This window comes from Panthera uncia, chromosome D1 (assembly GCF_023721935.1).
Source record: "Panthera uncia isolate 11264 chromosome D1, Puncia_PCG_1.0, whole genome shotgun sequence".
In the NCBI taxonomy this organism is placed as follows: Eukaryota; Metazoa; Chordata; class Mammalia; order Carnivora; family Felidae; genus Panthera; species Panthera uncia.
Window position 1 is genome coordinate 73,630,376 of NC_064808.1, and position 10,916 is coordinate 73,641,291.

At 39.6% G+C, this 10,916-nt stretch overlaps 1 protein-coding gene and 1 long non-coding RNA gene across 2 annotated transcripts in view; one reads left to right on the top strand and one right to left on the bottom strand.

Moving 5' to 3' along the window:
- Nucleotides 1-10,916, bottom strand: part of LOC125914894 (uncharacterized) — a 30,076-nt gene that overhangs the window by 16,871 nt on the left and 2,289 nt on the right. The gene's annotated exons all lie outside the window — the stretch shown is intronic.
- The window catches only part of LOC125914872 (lysine-specific demethylase 4D-like), a 3,855-nt gene continuing 3,238 nt past the window's right edge, over nucleotides 10,300-10,916 (top strand). The window contains exon 1 of the mRNA XM_049620524.1: nucleotides 10,300-10,906. Coding sequence (XP_049476481.1) covers nucleotides 10,406-10,906 — 501 coding nt within the window. The 5' untranslated portion in view covers nucleotides 10,300-10,405. The remainder of the gene's footprint in view (nucleotides 10,907-10,916) is intronic.

Genomic DNA, 10,916 nt, shown 5'->3' on the forward strand with positions numbered 1-10,916 from the left:
TTTCTATAAAGAAATAGAAATACTATGTTGTATTTAATGATCATTTTCAACTTTCCTAGAACAGTCAGATTGGCTTCCAATTTATATCTCCACTAGCAGTGAGGGAGTTCTAGCTTCTCTATATTTTGGCCCATTCTTAAAAATCACATGCTTTTATGCCTCCTAATATAAATGAGTAAAAACTAGAATCTCATTGTGTTTGCCTGATTGCTAGGAACTCTGCACATATTTTCATATTAGCCATTTGGATATAATTTGTTAATATTGCCTAATCTGAGGTTTTGCCCTCTTTTGGGGGGCTAGGGGATTGTTTTGTTTTGTTTTTTGTAGTTTTTTGTTTGTTTGTTTTTTGCCTTTGTAGAGGTTTTGTGATATTCAGGATACTAATTCATTGTGGGGTTGGTGGTTTGTTTGTTTGTTTGTTTGGCATGATGAAAATATCCTAGAGTGTAATTTTTAATTGTTTTTATATCATTGAATTAGGGTTCTAAAGGTAAACTGAACCAATAGAATATATAGAGATACATATAAGAGGAGCTCTTATTATAGGAATTGGTTCACATGGTTGCAGAGGCCAAGAAATCCAATGATTTTCTAGATTAATGTTCTGCAAGCCTGACAACCAGAAATATGGTGATGTAACTCAGCATGAGTCCAATGGCCTGAGAATCTGGGAGCCAATGGTAGAAGTCTGAGTCTGGGTCTCATCACACTTAAAAGTAAAAAAAAAAAAAAAAAAACAGTAAGGGCCTCTGGGTGGCTCATTTGGTTAAGCATCTAACTCTTGACTTCTGCTCAGGTCGTGATCTCGCTGTGCTGAGAAGGAGCCCCATGTCTGGCTCTTCGCCGACAGCACAGAGCCTGCTGGGAATTCTCTCTTTCTCTCTCTCTCTCTCTCTCTGTTCCCTTCTGTTCATGCTCACTCTTATCTCAAAACAAATTAAAAAATGTTAAAAAATTTAAAAAAATTTACCAGCAAAAGATGGGTTTATTCTGGAAAAGGAGAATCACAGGGTGAGACAAAAAAGCTGGGGCAAAACTGTACGTGACTCCGGGGAACAAAGGACAGATATGCTTTTTTAAGGAGACCAGGGGTAAGTTAGGAAGGCTCTTTTAAATTAAATGTCCACTGCAGTGAAGTGGGAGTTTCAAATGTGCTGGTTTTTCATTGGCTGAGCTGTTGCCCGAGATGAGGAAAGCACCTCTTCCTCCAGCTATTATCCAGTAGTAGCCACCTGCAAGATCAAGTCCACGGAAGGTTGAGTCTGCCTCTTCCTGTTGGGTCCGAAATTGACATGAGAGCTCCCCCTGCCAAAAGCTCCCGGCTCCACTTTGGTGAGGTTCTCCACTACCAATTTTCATAGGCCAAACACCTGGGAACCAGAGGCCCTACGTCTGATGTCGCAGGGCAGGCAAAGACGCTGTGTCAGCTCAAACCAAGAGGCTGCATTGACCTTTCTTCTTCTTTCATTCCGTTCCAGCACTTGATGACTTGGATCAGCTCACCTGTATGGCTGAAAGTGATCTTTACTCGGTTTACTGATGCAAATGCTAATCTCTTCCTGAGACACCCACGCAGACACACCCAGGAATAATTTCTTTAGCAGCTACTGTGGGCAGCTCTGAGCCCAATCAAGTCCATGCATAAAACTAACCATCAGAGTCATTACATTGGAATGAGTTAAGTATATCAGACATTGCCACCATGGTGCTTTTGGTTCTTTAAGGCCTTTTTTTCCACCCTGAGTTCAAAAAGACAAATTCTTCAGTATGTTTTCTGTTAGTCGTCAAGCTCTGTTTTGAATCTTCAGCCTGCAATCCACCTCAAATTTATGTAAGTGGTGTGAGGTAGAGCTCTACTATTTTTTTTTTTTTCTCTCAAAAATAGTCCAGGGGCGCCTGGGTGGCTCAGTCAGTTGAGTGTCTGACTTCGGCTCAGGTCACGATCTCGCGGTCCGTGAGTTTGAGCCCGGCGTCGGGCTCTGGGCTGATGGCTCAGAGCCTGGAGCCTGCTTCCAATTCTGTGTCTCCCTCTCTCTCTGCCCCTCCCCCGTTCATGCTCTGTCTCTCTCTGTCTCAAAAATAAATAAACATTAAAAAAAAAATTAAAAAAAAAATAGTCCATTCTCCCCCACCCCCAGTTTGGTGTTCCGTCCCCATTATATAGAGATTCCCAGTTACACAGTATGCGTGTCTGGCCTCATCTATCTCGTCTACAGATGTGTTTGTTCGTTGCAACTCAACTATCACAGCCTCATAGTGGAGAAGTCAGCCTTCTTTGTCCTCCTTTCAAGGAATAATCTCGGAGATTCTTTGAATATCTGACTCTACCACTTGCTAGATCTGTAACCTTAAGAAGTTTGCCTAATGTCTCCTTGACTCAGTTTCCTCACCCGGCCAACATGAGGATAAGGAGGAGGACTTCCCTGGAAGGGTCATTATGAAAATTAAACCAATAATTCTAGGAGCGCCTGGGTGGCTCAGTCAGTTAAGCTTCTGACTGGCTTATGTCATGATCTCACGGTTTGTGGGTTTGAGCCCCGCGTCAGGCTCTGTGCTGACAGCTCAGAGCCTGGAACCTGCTTCAGATTCTGTGTCTCCTCCTCCCCTACTCGTGCTCTGTCTCTCTCTGTATTTCAAAAATAAATAAATGTTAAAAAAATGAATTATTCTATGCAGACTATTTTGAACATGTCTGGTATTGGTACTCTCCCTATACATTAGCTAGCTACTTTTTAATAATATATGTCCTATTAGTTGTAAAGAGGGACTTCTCTTCATCAAAAGATATGAAAGCGTGAAAAGGCAAATCAGGGAGAGGAAACAGATACTATATTACTCATATCCAATGCAGAGAGAATATCCAGAATATATAAAGAACTACTTCAAAGAAAGACTGACAAGCAGAAAAATGGAGAAAATGCTTGATTAGGCACTTAACCAAAGAGCATATCCAATTGGACAATATACTAAAGAAAAAATCTCTCACCCTCTTTAGTGATCCCCTGGGAAACGCAAATCATAATGGGATACTCCTGCACGGCCATCTGATTAGCTAAAATAAGAAGGCTGATAAATCATCGAAGGTTTGCAAAAGTGAGGAACCACAAGCACCCTCATATGCAGCTAGTGAGTGTGTAAATTGGTAAAAACTCTCCAAAAACAGTTTGGCAGGACAAAGTTTGAATTTACGTTCTGTGACCAAGAAAGTGAGTTTTAGGTATGAATGCACGTGTGTGCTCCAATGAACGTGTGTGAGAGTTTTCGGAGCAACACTGTAAGAGGCCAAGGGTGGAGGCGACCCAGAGGCCCCTCGACAGTTTAAACGTTTATATGGCTGAACCCATGACTGCCCTGAAACAGAACAGAGTCCAGCGATGGGTGACAACATCAAAATGATCAAAAAAATACACAGAAGGGTACATTAAGGCACACAAAGTAGGATTGTATCGATATGAATAAGGTTAAATAAAGTTTTCAAAAATGGGCACAATTTTAATTTTATGTTGTTTACCAAAATTGCTACGCCCAGTGTCAGGATAGGATTAGTGTCAAAGGCAGTTGGGGCTGTAATACCAGAGGGGACGGACAAGTCACGTTCCTGGGTGTCTGGTGAGGTTTTATTTTCTTGACCTGGGTGGTGCTTGCTCTATAGTTATTTGTTAACAGAACATATAAGCTTTATACATTTCTGTAAGCACATAGTTCATGGTTTTAAAACGTTAAAAGGAAAACCCCCCTGCTTCCTGTTCTAAAACTATTAAGACCTATAGTGATTCATGAAATCATTTGATTTGTGTTGTGTTTTGTAGACTGTTTGAAAAATCTAGATTATATTTCTAATATTTTTCATTTGAATATCACTTATTGGTGTCTTCTCTTGTTTATGTTATTTTATTATACTTAGTAATACTTTCCTTTTTTAGAACAGTTTTAGATTTCTGAAAACTCGAGCAGGTAGTTCAAAGAGTTCCCATTCCTCCCAACCCCTCCCACTCCCATTTCCCCCTAGTATTAATGGCTTCATTTCGATGACACATTAGTTCAATGAATGAGTGAATACCAATGTTATTTACTAGAACTTCCTTATTTTTCACAAAAATGCTTATATAGAAACTTGACAATTTGGGGGAGTAGCAGTCAGTTATATTGCAGGTTGCCCCTCTGTTGGAATTCGTCTTTATTTATGATTACCCTTGGAGGAAGATTACAGAGTTACAGTGCCATTTTTGTCACACCATATCAAGGGCAGATACTATCAACATAAGTTACGACTCTCGGTGTTGACTTGGCTGAAACCATGTTCATTTCACGATCTCCATTGTAAAATGACTACCCCCACCCCACTTGCCACTCTGTACTCCTGAAGGCAGTCAGTAGTCACAGCCTGCACTCAGGCAGCAGAGTGTTATCCTCACCTCCTTTAGAGTGGAGTATATGCAATGTATCTGGAATCTTCTGCAGGACAGATTTATTGGTCCTTCTCAATTTGTTAATCATTTATATCAGTGTGGACTCATAGATATTCATCTTATACTTTGAGTTGTCATTGAATAGCACTTTCATTATTTTGTTGGCCAGATTGTTTGAGTTCTGGCCATTAGGAGCTCTTTCCTGTGGTTCCTGTGCCCCTTTGCGGTGACTCTCAATGTCTTTATTGGTGTAATGGGTCCTTAATTTCAAGATTTGAAGAAGCTCCAGGCTCAGGTCATCCGTTTCCTGTCCCAGTCCTAGTAACTTCTTTTCCTTCATCAGATTTGCCACTTTTTTTTTTTAATTTTTCCCTAAAAGTATCTGTTTTCTGGGACACCTGGGTGGCTCAGTGAGCTGTGTCCTACCCTTGATTTTGGCTCAGGTTGTGATCTCATTGTTCCTGAAATCCAGCCCCTTTTGAGACTCTGTGCTGACAACATGAGCCTGCTTGGAATTCTCTCTCTGCCCCTCTCCACTCACACTTCCTTTCTCTTCTCTTTCTCAAAATAAATAAATAAACATCTTAAAAGTATCAGTTTTCTGTTTTATTAATCATCTCTATTTTTGCAGGTGTTCGTTTTCACCTTCGTTTATTTATCATGGTATCATTATTCTGATTTTTTTTCCCTTTTCTCTTGCATAATACCGCTTTGTTTTTCACTGAGTTGAACATACAAATCAATAGCATTTTATATGGATATTATTGTAGGCGTTATGTGGCTTCTAATTTTCAAATAAATATAGTTGTGTTCAGTTTTTTATTGCTGACTTTCAATTTTCTTTCACTGTGGTCAAGATTATGCTCAATATGTTGGTTCCATGGAAATGTTATTACTATTTATTTTGTGGTCTTTTATCAGTAATATTTTAAAAGTTTCATTATTTTTGAGGCAAAGAGAGAGAGGCAGAGAGAGAGAGGGAGAGAGAGAGAATCCCAAACAGGCTCCTTGCTGTCAGCACAAAGCCCACCAGTGGGGCTCACATTCACAAAACCGTCAGATCATGACCTGAGCCAAAATTGAGAGTGGGTGCTTAACTGACTAAGCCGCCCAGGTACCCCTTATATCAGTAAATTTTTATAAGTATTTTATATGTATTCAAAAGCATTTTCCATTGTTATTCTTTGTGTGTGTGCTTTACTTCCCAGTGCTGTGTGGTTAGGCACATAAAGTACATCACTGTTACATTTTCCTAGTGAGTGTTTCTCTTTGATAACTCTAAACTTTCTTGTATCCTATAAATATATTTGATGTTAATTACAGGTATCTTTTGTTTAATGTTTGCATAGTTTGACTTTCCCACTCTCCATTTTCAGCCTCTTAGTTTGCTTTGTTTAAAGATTGGTTTAAAAAACAAACAAACAAGAGATTACACAAAGTCGGATGATTACTTACGACCCCAGCCCCAGGATTCCGTTAGATGGGCACTGATACAATTAAAATCAGCTACTGGCCGGGTATAAAGCCAGAGCCATCAGGACGTGAGCTGCATTTGGACGTGAGCTGCTAAGAGTACGAGGTCTCTCCAGGCCCTGGAGTACCTTCAGCTGGAATCAGGATTTTGTTGCTGGAAGGTAGGTTGCTTTATTTGTGCTATTTGCTCTTGTGAGCAAGAGTTATTTTTCTGTTACAAGTTTAAGTTGCTGACTGTAGTTTTATATATGTTTACATTTGAGAAATACACATTGGGACCTCATTTCCTTGGGTTAAAAGAAGGCAGTAAAAACAGTTTTATTTTTAGGGGTTCTTGGGTAGCTTAGTGGGTTAAGCGTCTGACTCTTGGTTTCAGCTCAAGTCACAACCTCAAGGTTCATGAGATTCAGACCTGCGTCGGGCTCTGCACTGATGGCTTGGGATTCTCTTTCTTTCTCTTTCTCTCAAAATGAATAAATAAACTTAAAAAAAAACAGTTTTACTTTTAAACTGTGTTTTCAGACTTGTGGAGTTAATATTCTTCTTAATAACTTCTTGGTAAAAATCATAGATTTTCAGGAAAAAGCCCTGCATTCAGCAGGCTGGTATCCAGTAGAATTAAGACGGCTTCTAGAACTGGCTACTGGTTTCTAGAATTGGACTACTACCCCTGCATTAACTAGTTGCAGAATGCTATAGATATTTCTCTATGCTAACCTGTGTCTGGAAACTTTGTTGAACCCATCAGTTTTAATAATTTGTCTTTTAATGCAACATGATTAGGTTTTAATTAGACTGCTTCAAGTGTTTACCCATTAAGGTTGAGAACATCCGGTGTAAACTTAACATGAGCATTTATGTTCTGTATTTTGTTGTTTACATAAATCTTTGCTTCTATCATGGCACTTCTTTCCCTTTTTTAAAAAAATATGCATTAAAATAATAAAATAGGTGTTGAGTTATTTCAAATATTTTTCTGCATGCCATCAGATGATAATTGTTCCATTTGATTTGTGAAGGTATTCAGTAATACTGGTAGAGTTTTTAAACCATCCTTGCAATACTTTATCATGATGTGAATGTTTTGTTTTGTTTTGTTTTGTTTTTAATGCCATTTCTGGTAAAAATGGGATAAAATTTTATTGGAGACTTTTGCAACTTTTACCCTCAATAATGTTGGCCCTAAAGAGAGCTTATCCATTGTCAGTCCCTCTAGGTTTAGCTCCCAGGTTATGCTGGTAGCCTCACAAACAAACTGAATATCATAGTCTAGAAAATTTGTATGAGGCAAGAGTTAGAATCCACTTGTAAAATGGCGTATTAGGTTTTTATGGGTCATACTTAAACAACTTGTTTTATTTTTATTAAGTTTATTAGTATATATAAGTATTCTAGTTTTTTCTTGCACCCATCTAGGATATTTGCACTTTTGAGAAAATTGTCCATTTTTAGTTTTCAAAGTTAGTAGCGCCAAGTTATTTATAAAATTCAATTATAATTTAAAAAATTCTCTACTAGATGTTCTGCTGTATGTCTTCTTATCAAAATGTGGGCTATTTGTATTTTTCATGCTTATGTCTTTTCACTTCTAATTGTCTTTATTAGAATCAGGTTTTGGTTTTGGTGACCACTTCTACTTAAGTTTATTTGTTTATTTTGAGAGACAGAGAGACAGAGAGAATCCCAGGTAGGCTCCAAGCTGTCAGTGTGGAGCCGGATGCAGAGCTCGGTCTCATGAATCACGGAATCATAACCTGAGCAGAAACAGCATAGGATGCCTAACCCACCAAGCCCTTGGTGATCATTTCTATTGGGTAAAATGTTTCATTCGAAATTGTTTGAGCTCATATCTTTGTTTTCCTTTCCTTAATTTACCTTTGAGGTTAATTCACCCAGGGCTTCACTCATTTATTTACAAACTTGCTCCATTATTCTTGGTTCAGTTAGATGTTTCTCTTTTTTCTGTCTCATGCTTTGCCCTCAATTCCTTTTTTTTTTTAATCTTAACTTTACTGAGGTATAATTGACATTAAGAGTTGTGAAATACTGAAAGTGAACATTGTGGTGATTTGATGTATGTACACACATTGTAAGAGGATTCGCCCGTCGAGATGATTAATACAACAATCAGCTCACATATTTACTTTTTTTAAATGTATTTTTTGGTGAGAACGTTTAAGTTCTATTTTCATAAAATTTCAATTCTACAGCACAGTTTTATGAACTAGAGTCACCATGGTTTACATTAGATCCTCAGAACTTAGTCATCTTATACCTGAAATTTTGTAGCTTTTTACCAGCCTCCCCCTATTTTTCTCACCCCCAACCCCCGGGAACTGCTATTACATTCTGTTTCTGTAAGTTTCACTCTTTTTTTTTTTTTTTTAATTTGTTGATTCCACACATAAGTGATACCATGCAGTATTTGTCTTTCTCTATCTGGTTTATTTCACTTAGCATAATGCCTTGAGTTCTATGTTGTCCCCAAAGCCAGATTTGCATCTTTCTCAGGACTGAATGGTATACCCTTGTGTGTGTGTGTGTGTTTGTGTGTGTGTGTGTGTGTGTATCACATCACATCTTCTTTTTTTTAATAGGGAGGTTGAGAGTTATTTTTTATTAAAGATTAATGAACATATAGTATTATACTGGTTTCAGACGTACATTATAATGACTGAACAATCCTTTTTTAAAATAAGTTTATTGTCAAATTGGCTTACATACAACACCCAGTCCTCATCCCAACAAGTGCCCTCCTCAATGCCCATCACCACTTGCCCCTCTCCCCGACCCCCCATCAACCCTCAGTTTGTTCTCTGTATTTAAGAGTCTCTTATGGTTTGCCTCCTTCCCTCTCTGTAACTTCTCTCCCCCCTACCCTTCCCCCATACGTTATGTTTCTCAAGATCCACATATGAGTGAAAACATATGATATCTGTGTTTCTCTGACTGACTTATTTCATTTAGCATAATACCCTCCAGTTCCATCCACATTGCTGCAAATGGCATGATTTTATTCTTTCTCATTGCCAAGTAGTATTCCATTGTGTATATAAACTGCGATTTCTTTATCCATTTGTCAGCTGATGGACATTTAGGCTCTTTCCATAATTTGGCTATTGTTGAGAGTGCTGCTATAAACATTGGGGTACAAGTGCCCCTCTGCATCAGCACTCCTGTATCCCTTGGGTAAATTCCTAGCAGTGCTGTTGCTGGGTCATAGGATAGTTCTATTTTTAATTTTTTGAGGAAGCTCCTCACTGTTTTCCAGAGTGGCTGCACCAGTTCCCTTTCCCACCAAGAGTGCAAGAGGGTTCCTGTTTTTCCACATCCTCGTCAGCATCTAGAGTCTCCTGATTTGCTTATTTTAGCCAATGACTCAACAATTCTATGCATTACTTCATCATGGTAAGTGTGCTCTTTAATCCCCATCACCTATTTCACCCATCTCCCTACTCACCTCCCTTCTGGAGACCACCAGTTTGTTCTCTGTATTTAGGAGTCTGGTTTTTTGCATATCTCTTTTCCTTTGCTTGTTTTTGTGTTTTGTTTCTTAAATTCCACATGTGAGTGACATCATATGGTATCTGTCTTTGACTTATTTCATTTTACCACAGTTCACTCACTAGGTCCATACACATTGTTGGAAATGGCAGGATCTCCTTCTTTCTTACGGCTGAGTAATATTCCATTGTATATATACCACTTCTTCCTTATCCATTCATTAATGGATATGCACTGGGGTGCGTCCATATCTTGCTATTGTGAATAACGCTGCGGGAAGCATGGGGTACAGACATATCTTCGATACTGTTTTCAGGTTCCTTCAGGTATATACCAGGAAGTGGATTGCTAGATATCATATGGTAGCTCTATTGAATTTTTTGAGGATCCTCCATACTATTTTCCATAGTGGCTACATCAGTTTACATTCCTACCAACAGTGCAGTTTTTGCACTGAAATTCCAATTTGAAGTTAACGTCGCTAGACCGATTTTGTTTATTTTGATGCTACGTTAGTGTTTCTTTTGTCATTCCTTTATTTTCAAATATTTTGTGCTCTTTCCTTTAGATTTAGCCTTCAAACTTTCTCAAAGAGGCTCTCTGCTCCAGTGAGGTGAGGCGCCACGCATGCACTGAGGCAGGTGCATCAGGAGAAGCCTCAGAGACGCGCGGCTCCAACTGAGGAAGCCTCAGAACCGCAGGCTGAGCCAGGACTTGGTGCAGAGGGCGTGCGCCACTGGGAAACACTCTATTTCCTTCCAGCACGAGATGCTGCCCAGAGTGGCATCCCCCACCCCGTGAACAGGCAAGCCTGGAAGAGATATCACTTCATTTGTTTAAAATTTCAAGTCCCAACTACTGCCTCACTCACATGACACAGCTTTTTTTTTTTTTTTTTTTTTTTTTTTTTTTAAATAAAGAAAGACTAGAGAAGGTATTATATTACCCCCCTACTTCCTCGGGTATCTAAAACATACCTGAGACCCCAGGAGTCAGTTACTTATTACATTGCAGCCATGAAGCAGCCTAAGAACCCAAGTTATACAATCATGACCTTTCACCCAACCACGGAAGAATTTAAAGATTTCCCCAGATATATTGCGTACATGGAATCCAAAGGGGCACACCGCGCAGGCCTGGCCAAGGTGATTCCCCCCAAGGAATGGAAAGCCAGGCAGACCTATGACGATATCAGTGACGTCTTAATAGCAACTCCCCTCCAGCAGGTGGTCTCCGGGCGGGCAGGTGTGTTTACTCAATACCATAAAAAGAAGAAAGCCATGACAGTGGCGGAGTATCGCCAATTGGCAAACAGCGGAAAGTATCGGACTCCGCCACACTCGGATTTTGAGGATTTGGAGCGAAAGTATTGGAAAACCCGCCTGTACGATTCTCCGATTTATGGCGCTGACATCAGCGGCTCCTTGTTTGCGGAAAACACTCAACAGTGGAACCTTGGCCACCTGGGAACCATCCAGGACCTGCTGGAGCAGGAGTGCGGCGTGGTCATCGAGGGCGTCAACACGC